The sequence below is a fragment of the Oxyura jamaicensis genome, chromosome 2, assembly GCF_011077185.1.
Source record: "Oxyura jamaicensis isolate SHBP4307 breed ruddy duck chromosome 2, BPBGC_Ojam_1.0, whole genome shotgun sequence".
Taxonomy (NCBI): Eukaryota; Metazoa; Chordata; class Aves; order Anseriformes; family Anatidae; genus Oxyura; species Oxyura jamaicensis.
Window position 1 is genome coordinate 124,495,437 of NC_048894.1, and position 21,634 is coordinate 124,517,070.

The 21,634-nt window shown below is 36.4% G+C and overlaps 1 protein-coding gene across 1 annotated transcript; it reads right to left on the reverse strand.

Moving 5' to 3' along the window:
* Window positions 1-4,298: 4,298 nt before the first annotated feature.
* LACTB2 (lactamase beta 2) lies at window positions 4,299-17,791 on the reverse strand. Its single transcript, XM_035319772.1, has 7 exons — window positions 17,555-17,791; window positions 16,200-16,363; window positions 14,736-14,862; window positions 12,335-12,513; window positions 8,711-8,859; window positions 7,108-7,189; window positions 4,299-5,008 (listed from the first exon to the last, which is right to left on the reverse strand). Exons 1-7 carry the CDS (start codon window positions 17,674-17,676, stop codon window positions 4,965-4,967), a joined length of 867 nt encoding a protein of 288 aa, XP_035175663.1. The 5' UTR covers window positions 17,677-17,791; the 3' UTR covers window positions 4,299-4,964.
* Window positions 17,792-21,634: the final 3,843 nt, after the last annotated feature.

Genomic DNA, 21,634 nt, shown 5'->3' on the forward strand with positions numbered 1-21,634 from the left:
ACTCTGAAATAATGTTTAAAATGTTTTGAATAGTCCATTTCTAGTAATGTGACTGAGAAGAATGCCATGAAGTTAGCTGGAAATTTTGTTGTCTGGCATGGTTTGTCATCATACTGTTGGTTCATTTTCCATTTTACTTCAGTTTCATGTTTTGTAGACTAAAAAACATAAATTTACCAGGGTCACTACAGTAGTCACTATGTTTGAAAGCAATGTGCCCAAATTCAAGCAAGAGAAAGTCTCTTACTAGAGTCTTTTCTTAAAAAATAAACAGTGTTTATTTTTAAAGTAATATTAATTTCCCCAGTAACACTTCAGAAGGACTGTTCCCTTGCAATTCCTAGATGTAAAACCTGAGACAAAAATAAGTTTGTTGTCCTAGAAAGCAATAGCTCAAGTACTTCATAACACCAGCTATCAGACTCATATCTCCCCAGTCTACTTCCTGTGTTGCTTTTATCAGAACACTAGACCAAATGTTGGGCTGTGTGTAGGAATGAAGAAACAGAAGTAGGACAAAAATGCCTCAGAGCCTCCTGGAAGTAACTTTCTTTGGCATCCATTAACTGTAAGAGAAAAAAAAAAAAAAAACACAAACAAAACAGAAAAAAAACCTTACTAAGTGACAGTGACACTTTAGAGGTAAGAGGGTTGGGGTTTTGGAATTAGTTATTGGGCCACAATCAGAATTTCTTTACATATCAAAACTGCTTTAATCAGTAGAAAAAAAAAAGTATTGGGGAAAGGGAAGAACTAGGCAAAGTAATAAAGGGGGAATAGGGAATTAAATGATCAATATGGGTAGAAAGAGGAAAGAGGGTTGACTGGGTTAAAGGCAATTTCTGAAAACAACAGTAAGACAATGCGTCTTAGAATGATCAGTTGCTGCTAAGCCTGAAGCTCAGGTTGAGAACTCTAACATCCCTCAATCTATTTTCTGAGAGCTGTTCAGATTGACAATATACAGCTGCAGTGTATTTCATGTACGAAAAAGGAAAACTAAAATAATCCAAAAAACATACAACAGCAAGAAATAATGATTCTTAACTTGGCACACAGCGCTGTTGCTTAGGAGTTTGAATGACACTTGTCAACAAAAGCCAGATTTATGCTCAGACTCAAGCATTAAATCAAGAATTTTCAGAGCCAGAGGTATACTGCAATGAATAAAAATTAGCTGTGCAGATACTCAGAGGTTCTGTATAAATTTACTAAATTAGGGAGACAGGGATACTGGTTAACTGGAGATGATCTAGGGGACTTAAAAATACAGAATACATACATTCCTCTCACCTCTCACATTTTATTTTTAAATATATGAAAGAAAGAAGTCTAAATTGAACAAGCATTTGTTTTTATACCTTAGGAATACATCCATTTCCTGGCCATACCAGTATACATAATTTTAAAGCAAGAAGAACATTATTGCAAGAACGGCTGATGTGAAAGTAGATCCTTGGTTGCACACTGTACAGTTACGAATGTAATATACCACAGAAGTGAAGCACATAGAGATGGTATAAAAATTATTTTTTTTTTCCTTGAATCTATTTCTCAACTCTACCTTAAAAGGAATTAGGTCCATAGAACCTAGGGAACAAGATTTAACTAACTGACTGGGGTGGGACTTCCTTTTTTCATGCTGTAATCAGCAAATGCTGTGAACGTCTGGCTGCAGTCCTGTCACACAGGCACAGAATCTTCTTGGTTTTCATCCATTTTTGTGTTTATCCTTATATGAATTACTCTACTGAAACAGAAAATAAAGAAACCTGTTGCCTCATCTGAATATTTTCTATGCCTCCCTTCTATTGGAGTTCCCTCTTCTGCCATATGATGTTTCTTATGGCACCTTAGGCAATGTGTGATGATCTAAATTGCTTGAGACTGTTGCCTGTCAGCCCTTAGTCTGCCTCTTGCCAATGGGTTGCTGGTCTATGTTTGCCATGTTTCTTTCCAGATTTCCATATATTGAAAGACTAGGCTTCAAAATGATCACACAACTTAGGAAGAAAGTTCCTGACAGTCTGAAATCTGTTGCAGGTTGCAAGTCTGTAGAGGATTTGGTAGTAACCACATTACTGCACCAGAAGTAACAAACAGAACAATGCCCTTCCTATTTGGAAACCTTTCCATCGTCAGATATGCTTAAAATATAACCAAGAATGACATTTTACAATAAATATAAAATTAGCAAGAAACAGAATGGAAAACCTGAAAGGGTTATAACTTCTAACAAAATTCTTTCCTAGCTCTTAAAACTAATAAACCTACCTTTTTGTATTCTGTCTCTCAGGACAGTATCTTAAAACTAGCTGCCAGGAAAGCTGGAAAGCAAATCTGTGCTCCTTCAATAGTCTGTCCTTAGCTGTTTATAAAGTTAATGCATTGAACAACATTTGCCCTTCCATCTCGACCAGACAGAATTCACTCCTTCTCTTATTTTTATTCTTAACTTTTAATGCATTCTGGACAGATGAATGTACTCAAATTCAAGGGATGTAAGTAGGCTAATCCCCATTTTTATACATACATGGCATATAGCTTACATTACTGTTCTATTTTTAAATACACATTCCTTCTGACTTAAAATCTCAGTCAACAAGGAGTCTTAAGACTTTTACAACATGTCATAGCAGTTGCAAGTATCATTTACTGTATGCATATACATCTTAGAAACTGCAATCTCTACTTTTAAAATTTCGGAGACACCATATATGATCATGAATGACAAGTCAAGTCTGGTTAAACTGCAATTTCTGTCATCTTATGAGAATTTTAGGTGTTTGCTGCATCATGGCATGGAACACATACTTCTCTGATTTGCATCATACCTCTTTTTTCACTGTCTGCAAATTCCAAAGATGCTTTAACTCAATTCTGAAGTCGTTTCCATGTATTTAGAACAAAACACAGTAAAACAGAAGAAAATGGTTCAGTGACATTTAGGCTGCCATTAAACTTCTTTATCTTGGGAAAGTAATGAGACATTACCACTTCATACTAGGTTCTGGCTATTAGCCTCTGGTTGTACGTACTCAAGCTTCCCCTCATGACAGAAAACTGTACCATTCCACTTTTATTTCTGTGCAAAATGGCATAATTCAGAGCATGTGAATTAGCTTTTTAAAAAAGAAAAGACGTGATGAGAATTACTTTTTCATTCCTTGCAATGAAAAGGGTAAGCAAACATTCATGAAGTAACTACAGAAAAATAATTATTATTAATGGCAATAAGTCTACATGAAAGCTTCTGAGTAATTATGAAGAGAGAAATAAACCAAAAAGAACTGAGAAAAAACAACATTTGTGGGAGGCAGGAGAAGAAAAAATAAAGTGTTTGTACTGGAAGACAGAACATACAGAAGTAACACAAAATTATATATTTATATGTTTATGTATATATAAATAAAATATGAAAAATACAGAAGTAGAAAAAGTAAACAGAAAACATATAAGGAAGAAAAAAGGAGGAGCAGTATACCTGAAAAAGACTACAAAATGGCACTGCAGAGAAAGCAAGCAAAAATCACGATGTGGTTGAAAATTAGATGGAGAAAGTTTACAAAAAGCATCATTTTATAGAGCAGAAAGTTAATACTTCCCCTGCTCAGTGGTTTGGTTATTACTTCACAATATGTTTTCAGCTTTGGATCACTGTTCCTGGCTATATTTTTACATTGAATCTGGCTCAGATATCAGAGCAAATGCTATCAACTTAATAAGATAATGAAATCTCTTAAGCCATGAAAGTACCCAAGCACACATGAAGTTTCAAGATTGGACTTGAAAGGTTTTCAAGGACATGTATTTGTCTTCGGTACCTTTAAACATCTCATATCTCTTTTTTTTTTTTTTTTTTTTTTTAAAGTTGGACCAGCATTAAAAGAGTGTATAAATCATAAGAAACTCACACATCTTAAATACACAAAGTAATGCAAATATTTATACATTATTCTGAAAGTTTAAGCTACATGGAAAACTGAACCTTAAGTTTAAATTTTAAAAGTTTAAATCTTCAAAAAATTTAATCTTCAAAAATCTTCTAAAAATTTAAATCTTCAGACACTGCATTTTAACACACTATACAGTATCTTACAATCAAATACAACCTTTAGTTAAAACATTTGTAGTTTAAATGGAGTTAATAGCAAAATTTGAAGCTTGTTAGTTATAAAGGGATAGAAAAACTTAACCTCATATGGTGCACAATAAGTATGTCAATTTACACAGCTTTTTGATCCTTCTTTGAAGAAATTTAGAAGATAGAATTTAAGTCTGCCCTAACTCTGTGCATATTTTTTTAACATTAATTAGTTAAAATTATTAATGAATCTTTAGAATGAATTTCACAGAAATCATGTTTGCCCAAGAAAACAGAAGCCTGGAAGTACTTTCAGCATTTGTTAAAACATATTGCAGTGAGTAACCAACAAAAATGTTCACAGGCACATAAATTAAAAAAGAAAAAAAAGAGAAAAAAAAAAAGAAAAACAGCACCTGTTAACAAAAATTGGTTGCTATTCGGAATTTACAGGTAAATTATTAAAAAGACACTTTTTGAAAGGCACAGGCAAATGCAAACAACTTTAGTGTCAAATCTTTTCTATTCTTTTTACTACAGATTTTTAATATCTTTGACTTATTAAGTTTATAATATACTAGACTTTGCTATTTGTCTTCTGTGACCAACAATAAAGCTTGGCATTTTATAACAGAGGTAACACTCAGTTCTTCAGTCATTCTATTTTATTAACCTCAGTACCTATAATTTTTTAAATTCCCATAAGGTAGAATATGAAAATTATCATTTAACTGACTATAACATTGTTTTAAAATTGTTAGTATTTTTTTTAATGAAAGAATAACTAATTTTTATTTTACATGTCATCTGCAATCATCTTTCTGTTTTTTCATGCAGCAACTGTGCAGATTGAGAATGTTTTTGAACAATCTTGTATAAGTTATAAATTGTTTCTCCATCTGAAGTTGGGAGATGCATCACGTACTGTTAAGAAAAAAAAGACCAAATTATTCACAAATTAACACTTACATGCTGCATACAAACATTAGACTATCTCAACCTTAACTTGTACACGTATACATTTCTGTACATATAATTTTTTAAAAACTAAACACCACCAGTTTGTCTATTAAATACTTTCCTTCAGGCCAGTGATAAATTTTAATGGTAGCTAATAAACATTATCTGTATCACTGTGTACCTTCTAGTGATATAAAGGGTTTAATAATCCTACAGTTATTTTAAGTTCAGGATATTAACATTTCAAGATTATTAATAAATTTGAGGTAGCACTTGCTACATTTTCTGAAATTTATGAACTGGAAAGAAAAAAAAGTGCTGCTAAATTAGCAACAGTTAAATTATTTCGTTTTCTTTATCAGTGGTCTTTTAAAAATGCAGAACAATGGCAATAATCCAAATACAGGAGAAAGTTACATGCACGTATTGTGCCATGCTCCTGTATACAAGGCATTATTTTTCTGTTTGAAGTGAGAAAAGTAAAACATTAAAGGCAGTTACCACTCCTAACTGTAGCTTTAAAAGTTATGTACCCACATAAGCTGCAATTCCTAGAATGTAGTGGTGAATTAATGACTGCAGCAGACAGCATATGGCCATAATTTGCATGGAGTAGCTCTCCAGTAACAGTGGAATATGGCTGTCACATTTATTACCAACGCTGACAACATGTTTCTTTGGGAAAATATTTTGTGAAAATTAAGCAAAATTAAGCAAACAGTGTTACGACTGCAGCTCAAGTCTTCCATAATGAGAACAAAACCTGAAATACTGCATCTCAGACTAGCTTGTAAGGACATTGTTTCTAAGCCAAATGAGCATGTAAAGTGAGTAATGCAAGCATTTCTATGCTACATGGTCAGAACCAATAGAATCGATTTTCCTTAACAGATGTCCTTAATTTGAACTGAAAAACCAACAGCGGTCACATAATTTTAAGTGTTTATTACAGAACTGGGTCTAAGATTGTATTGAAAAAGTCAGAAACTGCTTCCACACCATTGAGATAATCACAAGAAACTCCCAAGAGTTTGGATGAGATTGCTTTCTTCTTTCTCTATAAGCACAAATTGAAGATTAAAAACCAAACCAAACCAAAAAACTTCAAAAAGGCAATTCTTGTGCTTCTGGGAAAGCTGGAGTATGCAGCTACATCAAGGACCTCCAACTTGAGTAAAAGAACCACAATAATTCCTCTGATTATTGTATCCTCTAGTTATTACAACTTTATAGTTGTTTCAAGCAGTTGCTACTTTGTGAACAGGTATCTGCCTGAAGCTCCCTGTCTGCTGTGTCTTCAAATTTCAAAGGTGATTCGTGAGGAAAGCTTAGTGGTTTTTGCCCAGTAAACATGAAAAAGTTCTTCTGAGCAAAACTGACTTAAAGAGATGAAAGTTGCTAGCTTCCTCAGACAAATCAATTCCTTAATGTTTAAGATGGACACACACAGTCTTTTGTATCAAAGACTGCAAGTCTACCTGTAAAGAGAAAGTTAATTTATCCCCTATTTCATCTAAACAGAAAATTTTGCTGCTTGAGCTACCCCAGCAGTGAAAGGGAAGGGATAAATTTAATCCATAGCATCTGATACCCTGGAGCAATCTTGTGTAGCCAAGTTGGAGAAACGTGTAGGTCTAGGCTCAATAATGTATGTCAATAACCAACAACTGAGATCACATTTAATTACTGCTGGTGCAGTATCATGTTGTTAAGCTTCAACGCATTCTGTACAAAGTACACTTAAAAACATTATTTTTCAGACTTTGATAAAAATAATCGTTTGAACGATTCTAATCTATTTTATTGGAATAAAAATAATGTTATTACTATTATTACAAAAAATTAATCTCAATTATTCAAACAATACTGAGCCTACCAGCTGATTTATCATTAAAATAAACAGAAGATGTAGTTAGAAAAAAAGACAATAATTTCGTATTATTTATATTATTAATTAGATTCTGTCCCTTCCCGCTTCCCTCACCCTGGCTGGACACAACAAACATCACACAGAAAATCAAAATGAAAATGACTGTTCTTATACCCCACTATCCACAACTTACACACTTTTCCTTCTTTTTCCAACTTCTTCAAGTGGACTAGGAGGTTTTTTTCTGCCGCTAGCAGTAAATTTTCAGGAATGTCCTAAGGGAAATACAGATATGAGTTTTGTACTTGTTTAAATATCTTCCAGTAACTCCTGATGATTTTTTTCAATATATGGTAATTGTGGCTTATTAACATAGATTATCCTCTTCTGAATTACTATGTTGAACATTTGGGTAGCTTAATAGTGACAAAAGCCTGCAATGAGTAAACCAATTTTGCACCATTTAAACTAATAGCATAATAACACATTTTTGTTTATTGTTATGTTTTGCATCATGCACTTGTATTATACAGACTTTGTCCAACTCAAAACTGTGTTCTACTGAACTTAGTCTGCACTGGGTTGTTGATGTAGCTGAGCATTTTTCCACGGGTTTTAATGACAAATTTAAAGAGGCCTTTCTCCAGATACCTATATTCTATTTCATGACACTATTTGCATGGGTTTAAATGTCCTTTAAAAGTTAGCATTTGTAAATGAGTAAGCAAACAGCTTCAGGAGGACAAAGTGTGTCTTAAAAAATTTCAGTGCTGAGCAAGTAACAATGAACAATATTTCTCAAAATTATTTTCTCCAGCATAATCTAAGTAAAATCTCCTTTTTGAAAATTCCAAAAGTTCTCCAAATTACACGAGTCTGTCAGAAGAAATCCTCAGAAAACGGTCTCAATAAATTGCAAATCTTTAAAAAGTTCTGACAGATTACACATTTTTTACGTTAAAGCTTTAGTAGTACGAAAAAAAACTCTGATCTGATAATGACGGGAAAAATGGTTTTTGTTACAGAAGCATGTGAATGGCTATGTACTTAAAAACTGCAGTATTGCAGGCAGGAAAAATGCAAGAGCTAAACAGCCACAGTTAATGGTACATCAGCACTGCAAAATGTTCAGTGTGACTTGTAGTCACTTCTTTGGAATCTGGGAATTAGTAGAACCATGAAAAAATGAGTTGTGAAGCTGTTATAGACCTCCTCACACACCACAGCCACTGTCAACTATGACATCTTCTGAAGCTAATGCTGCATCTCTCTGAACTCCATTTGCTAGAAGGGACAATCCCCACACCACATGTTAAAATTCCTGAGGTTACATGAGGAATGAAGTCGCAAACAATGACTTTTATGCCTGTCTAATGATGCCCAAATCTACCCGACTTCTGAGAGCAATACCCATCTCTGTGAAAGTGTAGGCTGATGAATCAGGAAGTACACATTCCAATCAGTCTGTCTCCAAACACACTTTGAAATATCAATAATTAACAGTCATCTTGTAATTTCCACTTGGAACCAAGCACTACAACTGTATTTTTGTTTGGTCCTATGAAACAAAATTTAGGACCATCTGAATAGTGAAGTCAGAAATTTTTAAGAATCATCTCGGTCCCAGTCCAAGACAGTCACATGAATTTTGAACAAGCAGAAATCTTTTAAAACTTTTTTCTTCTTTTTAAGAAGGCACCATGATATTCACTCAGATACTTAAGCTGTCACATACTGTTCTATGAACATAACCTCAATTTCTTTATTTAATCTAAAATCTTTTAACCAAGAATTACCTTGTATACTATACTTAGGAGCTCTGAGGATGTAAATGATTTTCCAGCATTCTTCTGGAAAACATTCAGAATTTGCTTTTCACGAGCAGTTCGGTGAGAAATGTATCCTTGAATTCTAGTGTTTGCATCACGTACTACTGGGCCATGACCTAAATTGAAACACATACCAAAGCGATATTACTTACATTTGGAATTAAGTATGCTATCGAATAATTGACTCATTCTTATGTAAACTATGGTAGCTTTTTTTCATATAAATAGGCTAAAATTGAGTGCATCACATTCTGCACTTGAACAGGATTAAGATGGAAAGGGGGAATTAGATCTTAAAAAGTCTGAATTTGGAAAAGGAATACTTCCAATGGTATAAGGAAAGCAAGGAAAGACGAAAGAAGAAAAATCGGTGAGACAATCCAAACATGCCGGGGCAGGAAGAAGCGATGCACAAGAAAGGTTACATATAGATCATTGTGGATCTGGCTGGGTAATAAACAAAATGCACGTGCTTTTTCTTGGACTTACTGAGGCAGTTGAGAACCATTCAACATACTGAAAGGTCTTTGAATAGAATTAGAAAAAGGCTTAACTGATAAATCACTAACCTTTGTGTAAAAAGGAAAAACTGCCTCATGATACAATAAATAACAGATGAAAGCAAAATATTTTTCAGATATGGGAGTTACATGCACATAAATTAAACTTTATGATTTACCTATGTACAAATTTACTTGCAGTGTTGCGTTTATCACATGCTTTTTACAGCAAGGTTTCCTGTTTTTTTCCTCATACACCTCACCTGCAGTAGCAGCAGCAACCTCCATCTCTGCCAGACTAAACTCTATTTTTTTTTATAAAATGAATAGGACAGCAGCTACTGTAAAAATAATTGTCTTTTAGAAATTATGTATCATCCAAATCAATTTATTTTGAGTCTCTTTGACTATATTTAAAAAATCATTATATTCTTTGCTTATCATTTTGGGTTGACTGACTAAATGAGTTTTTAACTTAAAGACGTTTAAATTTATGGCTTATTTTGCCTGAGGACAGGCAGCTTATAGAAAAGGAGCAAACATTTTTTCATGATTTAAATATTTGTAAAATAAAAAGTGTCAAATGAATCCACCCTGTAGGAATTCACTATGCCATATGGTCTACTGCCATTTCATATGCACATACAGATATTAAAACTATGTTAGAAAGCTTGTACTAAATTTAGATGTGGATCTTTCACATTGTCATTTTTCAGGGACAGCAATGTAGTTAATTTCACAAATAAATTAATATCCACATATATTTAAAACGTTTCTGAGAATTTTAAACAGATCTTTTAAAATACAACCATCTTTCCAATATTAACTTAGATGTTGCATCAGACAGCTTTGTATTATTTGAGACCTCTGTATATTCCAGATGATCACAAACAGTAAGTATTTATTCTTATAGCACTGTGAAGACACACAGGTTCTCTAAGTTTACACATGAGAAATTAAAGCACAAAGAATAAAACTGAAGAAAATAGTTGGCTCATGAAATCTTGCACAGACTCCTACCTACCATTTTTCCTATATTACCAAGTAACACTGTTTATTATTACAGGTTAAGGAGCCCTCTGGCGGCCAAAACACCCTTTTCTCTTCCCAAGGATTCTCAACTATGAGCAGGAAAATAAGACTGCCATGAGTACTTTGCCAGAAATAATTTACACATTCAATTAAAAACAAAAACAAACAAACAAACAACAAGCAAACAAACAAGAAAAAAAAACATTAAAAGGGAAGGATTGGCAAAGTTCTGCTACTAACACCTAGCCAGCAATCACCTTGTTATAAAAATTCATGCTGTCCTACATTTATTTCTCAGACTGCAATGTCAGTGCTAAAGCATGGACAGGGAAAAGACACAATGCAAGAATTATGAAGTTCTAAAACTGCAATAAGACCAAAGTATTGAGGTTGTACAGAATGTATTGGTAAAACAAACTGCCTTCTGCTATAGTTATCATTTTATTGTACTACACACCAGTCATATAAACAATTGTTTTGACTTGGCAGTAGTTATCTTTTACACAGTTGTATGTACATGTTGTGATAATGGATAAAGAAACAAAGTTAGCTCCAAACCATCTCAACCCTTAGCTACTTAGCAAGGGAAATGCATGATGTCCTACCGTCTTTGTAACTGCAAGTACAACATGAACATATTTACAACAGTGTAGCAAACAGTTACAGATAAGTGGGACAAATATTCAGCGTTGGTGAATGTGTAATCTAGATAAATAATGACTAAGAAGAGAGCGAAAGGCAACAGATAAAACCGATAAACCAAGTAGAATTTGGGACATACGGGGTTTTGGAAGACAGAAATCAATTAAAGGAATAGATTATGCTTTCCAGATATTTAAGAAAGTAGAACATTTCATTCATTAATAGATTGAGACTCAGGAGGCTAAAATATTATTAGTTTTACCACTAGTTTAGTCAATTACTAAAAATACTATTTCTGTGTCAGCTTTCACATCCATGGAATACATAGAATGGTATTCTTTTAAATAGCGTTTTTTTTTTTTTTTTTTTAAACACAACTAAGCATTTTTATGATCCTAGATCTTAAAACACTTAAAGAACACCTACTTCAGAAGAAGTATATTTTAAAAATGAACACAAAAGAGATTCAGCTATGTAGGTTAAACATAGATGGTTAATGGAGGAAGACAGAAGTGAGAATAGAGTCACTCAGAATGGCTAGTTGAAAAAGATGAAATAGAAAAGGTCTGAAAAAAATCCTGAGATGTAGCTCTGAAAAGAAAATGAGGAGCTTAAACCTCAGTTACATAAAGAATTCTTAAAATCCAATCTTGTCAAATAGACACATGGCTTATATGAAAATTAAATGCATTCCCAAGGTCTGGGGGAGATAAGAAGAAAAAATGAAAAGCAATGTCATAGGCCGAATGAATCAGCAATTTATTTTTAGAACATGATGTTCGACCTCTTGGCTCTCGTTCAAATTTGAGCTAAGTCATTAACTAAGATAACCATTTGACAGTTCTGCAGCCTCCCAAGATGAATTTGTGATTAATCTGTGTTGCAAAGGACAGACCTCTCTCTCAAAGACATTACTAACACAACTGAAAAACTAACACTGCTACCACTAACTACACTATTACTACTAACTACTACTATGAACACTACTAAAAACATTACCAACAAAAGCTGCCCACATTGGCAGCGTATATAGGGCTGCGGAGGATCAAAAGAACAACTATTATTTTTCTCTTCCAGGGTAACATTAAGGGTCACGGATAGTTTAATAAAAGTAAACCCAATTTTCTCTATGGTTCCTACACTAAAAGATCCTGGCCTCTGTATGCTTTTAATACAGAAGCGCAAGGTTCACCCTCAGAGGGAGAAATCACAGGAAAGAAAGACATCTATCACAGAAAGATTTTTAAGTCTTGCAAAACTCCATGACAGTAAGTCAGCATAGCTTAGTGGTAGCAGTACATTAAGTAATAAACTTGTGACATTAATAATGATGCTTGATGTAGTAAGAGTTCTCAGGTTCTTAGAGAAGATACAATTTATATAGTAATATACAGCAGTTAAAAATAGAACAACTAACCTGGATATATTAAATCTGGCTTCATTTCTAATAGCCTTTTCAAAGTTTTCAAGTAATCATACAGGTCTTCAATTATTGTTGTTCCTTCCCCTAATATACAGTCACCAGAAAATATAGCATTTTCTTCTTCTAGATGTAAAATCATATGGTCATCAGTGTGCCCAGGTGTATGTAAAACTCTGTTTAAAGAGGAAGAACAACAAAAGTGTAAGTTTTTCATACACCAGTCATACAGAAATTCTAGCTTCGTTTTCAGAAGCTAGAAACAAATAATGATAAAATGATACACCTATGGAGTAGCTTACAACAAGAATGAGAAAATGTATAGTATCAAGAAAATCAGACTGGAAGTCTGAAAAAGTGAAGTACTCAGAAAGTCAATGTAAACAGGATATAATTTTGTCTAATTGCAGTCCATTTTCTTATGCCATGTAGAGAACATGTATCATCATCACTCACATACACTGAATTACATGACATATCGTAATAAAAGTACATTAAGGTAGGTTGCTAACCATGTAAAATTTGTGGTACAGAGGTCTTTACTCTGATACTTTAAGAAAGAAAAAAATGACGTTATTTCTAGATTGAAAAGTGTAAAGTTCATGACATTGTATTTGGCAAAAGAGGGTAAGGGTGATTTTGCTAATCCTTTTGGAAATTCACTGTATACTGCTGTATATACCAACCCAAATAAAATTCTGTCTCCCCAAATTTATTTTACCCTGAAAGGTCCATGACACAGTGGAGTGGAACCTTAAAATACAGGGAATTGTAGCCTTTTAGCTGTTCTATGTGCAAGTCATAAAACATCCAAAAGGTATGGATTTAGGATCCCACAACTTGAATGAATACCACAAATGAGAACAGTTGATATGTATATAGGATACCCAAGCTGCTATGGAGCTGCACTGCAGTGTCCTTGCACTACAGTTTTAAAAAGACAGAAGGCCTTCTGATTCAAGTTGAAAGCACGCAACTTAGACCAGCATCACTGCTAAAATTCAATAGCATCAATCAAAATCACTGCATCAAAGCAGTGACTATGAACTTACAGAGCTGGTGGCAAGCGTGGTGTACAAGCCAATGCTGAACAGCACCCAGCCTTGTCAGTGCCGGGCTGGGAGGCCAGCGGCCCACCACTGTCTGTTGCAATGACTCCCACCTCTCATGGAACACCATTTTCAGCAGAAAGTATATGAGTATGTTGCCCTGCTGAGGCAACGTAAAATCAGTTTGATGGGTTACACCTTGCCTTTGTGGGAGGTGGTATCTTCCAGTTCCTTATGAAACTTCACCTGGAAATTTCATTATTAACAGTTAAAAAAAAAAAAAAAAAACAAAAAAGAACCCAATGCAGCATGGCACACCTCCTTTAAAACTTGAAAGTTGCTAACTGCAACATGAAATGTAACGCGCAGATATTGTTATTTTAGAACCAATTGGATGGACATCTATCCTTAAAGTACCAACTAAACAACCAGTTGAGATTATTTGCTTTTAACCAAGTGTGAAATTCGGTTGCGTAACTGCAAACTTCAAAATGTTTGCAGTTGCAGTTTGACTACCTGCCTTCCTTGGAGTCAGATTGTTTTCCATCTGTAATTTGATTATGTCCCAATACTTACGGTAGTTATGTCTTCAATATTTCTATGCCCACTCTGTGTATTTTGTTTTAAACTTAAAAAATAAAACACTTTTGGTCAAATTAAACCTTTATCTTTACAGCTTTTCTGCTGGTCAGCTAGCTGGCATATAATTCACATCTGAACTGAAGAAAACAAGCAAAATTTGTCCTGAGAAGAGTAATGCCTTGTTGATGAAAGAATTCTGGAGACAGAATGATCAATGATTTTTTTTTGGTGCCTGTGTGACAGAGGGTGGCATTCGTTTCAGACTCATTTGTGCAAACAAGACAGGCAACGTATTCCCTGGGAAGAATTTTCTCCCAACTGGTACCTTGCAAGAACCTGACAGGTAAAAGGATTAAAATTTAACATTTTAATACTAAATATTAAATGTTGTAATGTCCCCTTTGGAAATATTTTGCCTTATCCATCTTTACAACAAAAACATCCCCAAAAGTATTAATTTTACATCATAACTACTTGAGTAATGAGAAATTACATAAAATCCTGTATGATTTTTTCCTAAGGAATTATTTTTCAAGGGAAATGTTCTTAATTTCTCTGGCATGGCCAAAGACTAAAGGCTGATAATATTCATTAGAACAATTTATTGGGTAAGCATACCCTCCTGGATCATGATAGGAAGCTTACACAAGCAAGTGTTGACAGGATCAGTTGTATGGATTACCAATCATTAAAAGTTAAGATACATGTATGTGCCAGAATTCTGAACAAAAAGATGATCAAGCAAAGCTGCAGAAATTAGTGTTTACCTGAGTGTGGCTCCCTCTGTCTGTATCACATCCCCATCTTTAAGATATGAATATTTATGTCCTCCTTCTCCTATTATTTCTTCACGGTCAGGGACACGAGGAAGCTTACAGATACGATATTCAGAGTCTGTTTAAAGGAAGCAAAGATAATAATGGTTCATATTTTAAATTTGTCACTAACAAAGTTAACTCCACGAATTATTTTTACTCTTTGTAGATGTACCATTAATCATTACACACTATTACACTGCAAAACTTGAAGCAAGAAATTCTGAACAGTAATGTTATGTTTATTAAACAACCTAGAGTTACAGAGTAGTGAACTCTGACTACTGTGCTCTGAATCTGATATACTGTACTCTGTACCAGCACCAATTTTGAAGATGAACAAGCACGAGTGAAATTAGTAAAAAAAAAAAAAAATTCCAATAATTATTACATTTTGCAAATATTGTTCCTTCTTGACTCATCAAGCACCAAAAAATAAGTCTCTGGAACAGCACTAAGACTGCGTTGCTCAAGCTCTACATTATGAGTCACAGAAGCACTATTCAACGTTTATTTAACATCTGATGGAGCCTTTTTGCCCTGAAACTTCCCCCAGTGTCTATCATTCTGAACTGTTTATGTTATGGATGGCAACCTAGAAACCAGGCAGTTATATCCCTTGCACGTCTTTACTGTCATGCTCAAGAGCTGACAGGATCAAAATTCTCACAAAGACACCTATGTTGTTTCCAGTAGTGCACAGGCTTCTTTGAAGACATGCATCTGGCAGCTTTACAAAACCTGATGACTTCACAACTTTACAAAAGCCAGTGACAAAGTCCAACAGAACTAAGATGAGCTGCGTTATTTTTATTGCTTATTCTCTTCTCAGGTATCAAAAGAGAAATGTCTCTTACTGCTTATCAACACACAATGCACATTTTATATCAGAATTTATCTATAAATGTCCCTACTTTCTTCTCCAAATGTTTTGAGGCCTAAGAACTTGTCAGCAATTTCTTATTTCTTCTGTATGAAATATCAAAGGTATTCATGTTTCTTTTTCAGAGATTTCTTATTGATTTACACAAGTAAAAGTAATAGTCAATTTGTCACTCCTGTCAATGTAGAAAGGAACTTTTTTCTGTTTTTCTCTACTGCCAATGTAGAAAGTATCAAGGTTTTCTCACATCTTTTAATATTGTGTAAACTGCTTATTATTCCCTTGTAAGAAAAAAACACTATGGCGTTACACACAGGTATTGAAGGAAAAAAAATGTAGTATTTCAACTGTGATACTCAGATTACTCACTGTTCCCATTCTACACTTTATGATAGTACTGTTAAATTACATGTGGTTTACATGGAGATTCCAGAAGAATAATCCAGCTGAAGCAGACAGAAGAACTAAGCAAAATTTGTTTCTTGCCACATACCTAACACATATTCAACAATATATAAAAATCTCTGGCCTACCACTAGGGATGTTTTTGCAGATATCAGGTATTCCACCAGTATGATCATGATGCCAGTGTGTCACTAAAATTTCTTGAATTGAGATGTTGAACTCGGACAGTGCCTGTTTTAAACAGCCAATGTATTCAGGAACAGCTGGCTCTCCAGTGTCAATAAGGATTCTTCTACATATGGACCAAAAAAAAAAAAGGGGAAGAGAAAACACACAAAAGAACAGAGAGAATTTAGAGTACTCATATGAGTTAAATAATGTTAAAACAAACAAACAAACAAACAAAATAATGACATTGCATGTACCTGTGGTAATAATGGGTATCTCCAGCTAAATTTTACTGAGTTTTTAATCATTAAACCAGTTAAAAGCCACATAACATTATTTTAATTCTCAGTCTTTATGAATTATCAGATTACAGTTTAATTCCATCACTAACAAAGAACCATCTTGGCTCCGGGATCTTTTTAAATTAGTTGAGTGCACCACCATTCAAACCCTGCTTTTAAGGGTAGCTCAGCTGTGTGCACAGACAACCCACACACCACAATCAAGGCAAGGTTTTTCTATATTCGGTCTAGCTTAATGCAGGCAACGTTGGAGGGCTCTGCACTCCTTTATTGGGATCAGGTTGGGATCAGGAGGATATCGGTGCTTGGGTCACTCCACACAGAACTACGTGGAGTCCAGGAAGGCAGGCTTCCCTCAGCTTATATATATGTGTGTATGTATGTATATAAATACAATGTATTATATATATTTAGATATATTTTAGACATATATATATATATATGTATTTCCAAACCTGCTACACTTCCAAAGTTTATATTCCTTAGTGGGAAACTTGCTATACTTGACAGGTAGGGTTTGAAACTCGCTGTACTTGAGAGGTAAGGTTTATCCTTTCAGACACACAAAGCAATATATCCAAGACTCTTTCCTCTATAATATTTCGCCTCATGACAACACTGTTTACAAAGGGCGTGAGTTCTGGTCCACAAACCCACAATTTTGTGCCCTCTGACCGGTTTTGTGCCACCAGGCAGTGCCGAGGCCTGTGGTGAGCCGCCCACCCACTCCCCCTCTGCCTATGGGTGGCTCGCCAAGACCTCGACACCGGGGGCCCGGTTCCGAAAATGGTGGTTTTTTTCTTTAGTTAAAATTTAAAATTTTTATTCTTTAAAAGGTCGTCAGGGAGCGGGGCACGAGCCCGATGGCGGCTCCCCCTGCTCGTCGTCTCCCTCCCCGGAGGCAGCACACGGGCCCCAAAGCGGGCGGGGGGAAGGGGCCGGGTCCGGGCTGGCGGCGACCGCCGCCGCCCCGGCCCCGGCCCCTTCTCCCTCAGTCGGATCGGTGCCGTTACCTGTGCCCGGTGCCCACCAGGTAGGTGTTGGTGCCCTGCAGAGTCATGGGCCCCGGGTTGCAGCCCAGCACCCGCACCACGCGCGACGAGAGCCGCTCGATGCGCGGCAGCAGCGACACCATCTCGGCCGCGACGATCCCCACCCCACCGCCACCACCCCCGGCGCGGCCCCGTTCCCCTCACGGTCACGAAAGGCGACCCGGGCGGCGACACCGGCGAGGCGGAAGCCGCTGGGCTCCCTGCACCGCCTCCCGGCCCGCGCTCCGCCCTCCGCAGGGCCCTGTGACGGCCCTGAGGGGAGCCCGGCGCCTGCTAGGTTCGTGGCGGTGACTCCCCAGGAGGAGGGGTTGTGGACACTGCCACTCTGAGATCTTCTAAAGTCACCCGTGGGACGTGGGGCTGGGCAGCCCGCTCTGGGTGGCCCTGCTTGAACCAGCGGTTTTGACCAGATGGTCCCCAGAGGTCCCTTCTCACCTCAGCCGTTCTGTGGTTCTGTGAAATTTTGTCCTTGTCCTACAAGCAGTAATATGTTTGCGAACAGCCTTCTACAGGCTGCCACACACGATGCGATTCACCTATTCAGATTTGTAGCGTCCCCTCTGAAACTCCTGATAAAAGACTTTTCAACTGGCATTCTTAGAGACATCACAGCACACGTTTCTCCCAAAGTACCTGCAAAAGAAGGATAAAGAAAACTTAACCTGAAATTAATGCAGCGAATATCAACACAGGCAATTTTAGCAATGTTCATGGAATCATTAAGGTTGGAAAAGACCTTCCAGATCATTTGGTCCAACCATCACCCTACTACCAATGTCAGCAATTTCAAGGTCTGCTTTCAAATATTATCTGGCTGTTTATAAGTGATTTTATATATTGCCTCTAATAGTTAAAATATGTAGAGGTAAATAATATCTATAATAATGTACATTTTAAAGTGATAATAAAGATACAAAACACTCAAAAAAGTGTATCGTGGTCACTTTTTTTTTTTTTTTTTTTTTTTTCCCCTCACTTAAATGGTTCTAATGGGAAAATATATGTGATCTAGTTCCATTTCTAGTATTTGCATGGGCAAAACAGGACAGATTCCTTATGCTTTCTGAAGAGGTGCATATCCTCACGTGCAATCGTGAGAGGCAAACTTCCAGAACTTTGGAATTAGATACAAACAACTCAGACTGTGGTATGGAACTGAAAAACAAAACTTCATGGCTTCAACAGAACTTCATAACTTCATGAAACTTCAAAGTTTAATTGTTTTGGTTTACTTATACCCTAATGTAGGCAAGTAACACGTGAAACATGCCAGGAGATTAGCTATTAAAGACTTCAGCATGCTAATAAAGGTCTGCATCTTCCCATTTATGACAAACTGGTGTTTCCCACTGCAATGTGATGTCTCTCCTCTTCCCATAGCAAGTTCTCAGTCTGCCACAGATCCATCTGACGTGTTTAGCTTCCTGGGCAGTGGTGAGGCAGAGGATGGTACCTGGCAGGGAGGCAGCAGAGGCAGGCCCAGCTACCTGCCTCACCATGCTGCACTTGCTGGTGTCAGCGCACAACCCAAGATTTCCAGCAGTCCTCCAAGGTCAGAGAACATACACTGCCCTTCAGATGCCATGTCAAACAGCAGCAATGCATCTCCTCTGTCCAGGCACCAACAGTGTGCTTGCCTCTAGGCCGCTTCATCAGTGCTAATTTAGCTGCATGGTAGTACACTTAAAAGTGCTAACCAGCCCTTCAGCTACACAAACAGTATGCATCACTTTGCCGTCACCCATTCAGCCAATTTCCTTTGGGATGCACACGAGGCTTGCTGGCAGCATGTTGTGCAGGCCTATATCATGCAGCAGTTAAAAATATCTGCTCCTGGGCATGGACTTTGATTGCAGTTGTTAATTGGTAGCCATCAGAAAAGCCATAGACGGCAACTGAACCAGAGTGCAGATACTGGATGGACATCCCTATCTTTAGGCCTTCAAGCCAAGCTCTTTGGTTTATCTGAATTATTCCTCCCCACATGTTGCATTATTTTATTTTATTTTATTTTATTTTATTTTATTTTATTTTATTTTATTTTCAGGCTCATCAAATTGTGAAATAGGGTCAGCAGAAAATGATACTTTATGTTGAAGGAAAGAGGCCTTTTTGTGTGCATGTGTGCTACTGGAATAAACAAGACACACAATATTTCAGTCTCTTACATATAATTTCATAGTCTATTGCTTTATAAGAAATCCTGACTAGAACTGAAATTACTCGATCCTGAGGTACCCTATTATGCTGATTTTGCAGCACATGTGTATACTGACTTGGTGGTACATTCAACTCATTTTCACTCACTAGGTAAAGTTAGGTAGCTGTGCTGTTAGATGAAGGTACTAGCTAAGCCAGACTAAACTGAGTATTTCAGTGGTTTTCCATTTCTAAGAAAATTCTGAAAATGTTAAGATTTCTAAAATTATTTACCTGAAGTTTTACATATAATTGATAACTGAGAAGTAGTAAGGTACCAGTTATTTTTAACATAACAGATTTATTTTTTTATTAATAAAGATTTTTTTTTGGGGGGAAGTGTAGACCTGTTGCCTAGGGAATACTCACTACTATTAATTACCATGGTGTAGTAAAATTTTCTGTTATTGGCTGGAGCTCTGAATTTGTTTCGTCTGTAGGTGGCAGCAGTGGGTGCCTTTGGAGAATTAATTCCAGGTTCCTTCTTTGTCATCTTCATTTCCTGCACAAGCTTCCCAGTTTAAAGTTTGATGTTTCTTATAAAACAGTGGATAATAGGGGACACACTGAAAGTCTTACTCTTACACTCTCTAATGTGGTACAAAGAACTATGAGTGCATACCCTCAAGTTGTTCTTTTGGTTAAGTTGTTGTTTTACACTATTAATACAAAATTTTGAGGGGAAAAAATATTCTGAAGCAGATAATGTTAGACTAGCCAGTACAAATAAATAAATAAAAAAAATAATAAAAAATCTGTGTTTCAACAAACCTCAAATGAGATTGCTGGTGATATACAATATGTTATTTGATGTACGATTAATTTTCTACAACTATTAGATACATGAAATGCAGTATGGTAATTTTGGAAATCCCACAATGCCACTGTTTATATTTTCAGCACTGATGAAATCTTTGAGTCCTGGCACTTGTCCTTCTCCCCTTTCAGGCACAATACTTGAGGATAAGTGCTTTTCCACTGTGGCTGTGGAACAGTCTGATAGATCTAAGCACAAGCATGTAATTCTGTGGTAATTGAATCAACTGAATAGTAGTACAAAGAACAATTTTTGAGATAGTTATATCATCTTCCTAGGCAGTGCTGTCTGAAAGTCTTATTGAGAAGAATTTTAGTTGATAGATTTTCATGGTATTTTAATACAACTCACTGCTATTTATAAAACATTTTTAGGAAGATATGTATCTATTTCTTGGTACTTACAGTATTTTTCTTTGAGTTTCACTATGCTTTTATGCTTAATACCTGGTAGAGATAAGTAAAAAAGACCTTAAACCAAATAGAAGCAGAGGCGATTTTGCATGGGGGGATGTAGGCCATAAGATGATGCCTATATTGCTTGTCAGCATTGTGTAGAAGATGTAGAAAGCCAGCGGCCACCTGGCTTGTTGGACATTATTAGGGGGGATGATGAAGAGACTGGAGCACCTCTCCTGTGAGAAGAAAGGCTGAGAGAGCTGGCACTGCTCAGTCTGCAGGAGAGGCAGCTCAGGGAGATCTCAGCAATGAGTATAGATACTTGAAGAGAGGGTGCAAAGAGGATGGAGCCTGGTTCTGCTCATGGTGCCCAGGAACAGGACAAAAGGCAATGGGCACAAACTAGAACACGGGACGTTCCCTTTGAACACCAGACAGCGCTTCTTTACTGTGCGGGTGACAGAGCACTGGCACAGGTTGTCCAGAGAGGCTGTGGAGTGTACCTCCTTGAAGATCTTCGAAAGCTTCCTGGACATGGTCCTGGGCAACCTGATTTGGGTGGTCTTGCTTGAGCAGGGGTTTGGACCAGATGGCCTCCAGAGGTCCCTTCCAACCTCAACTGTTCTG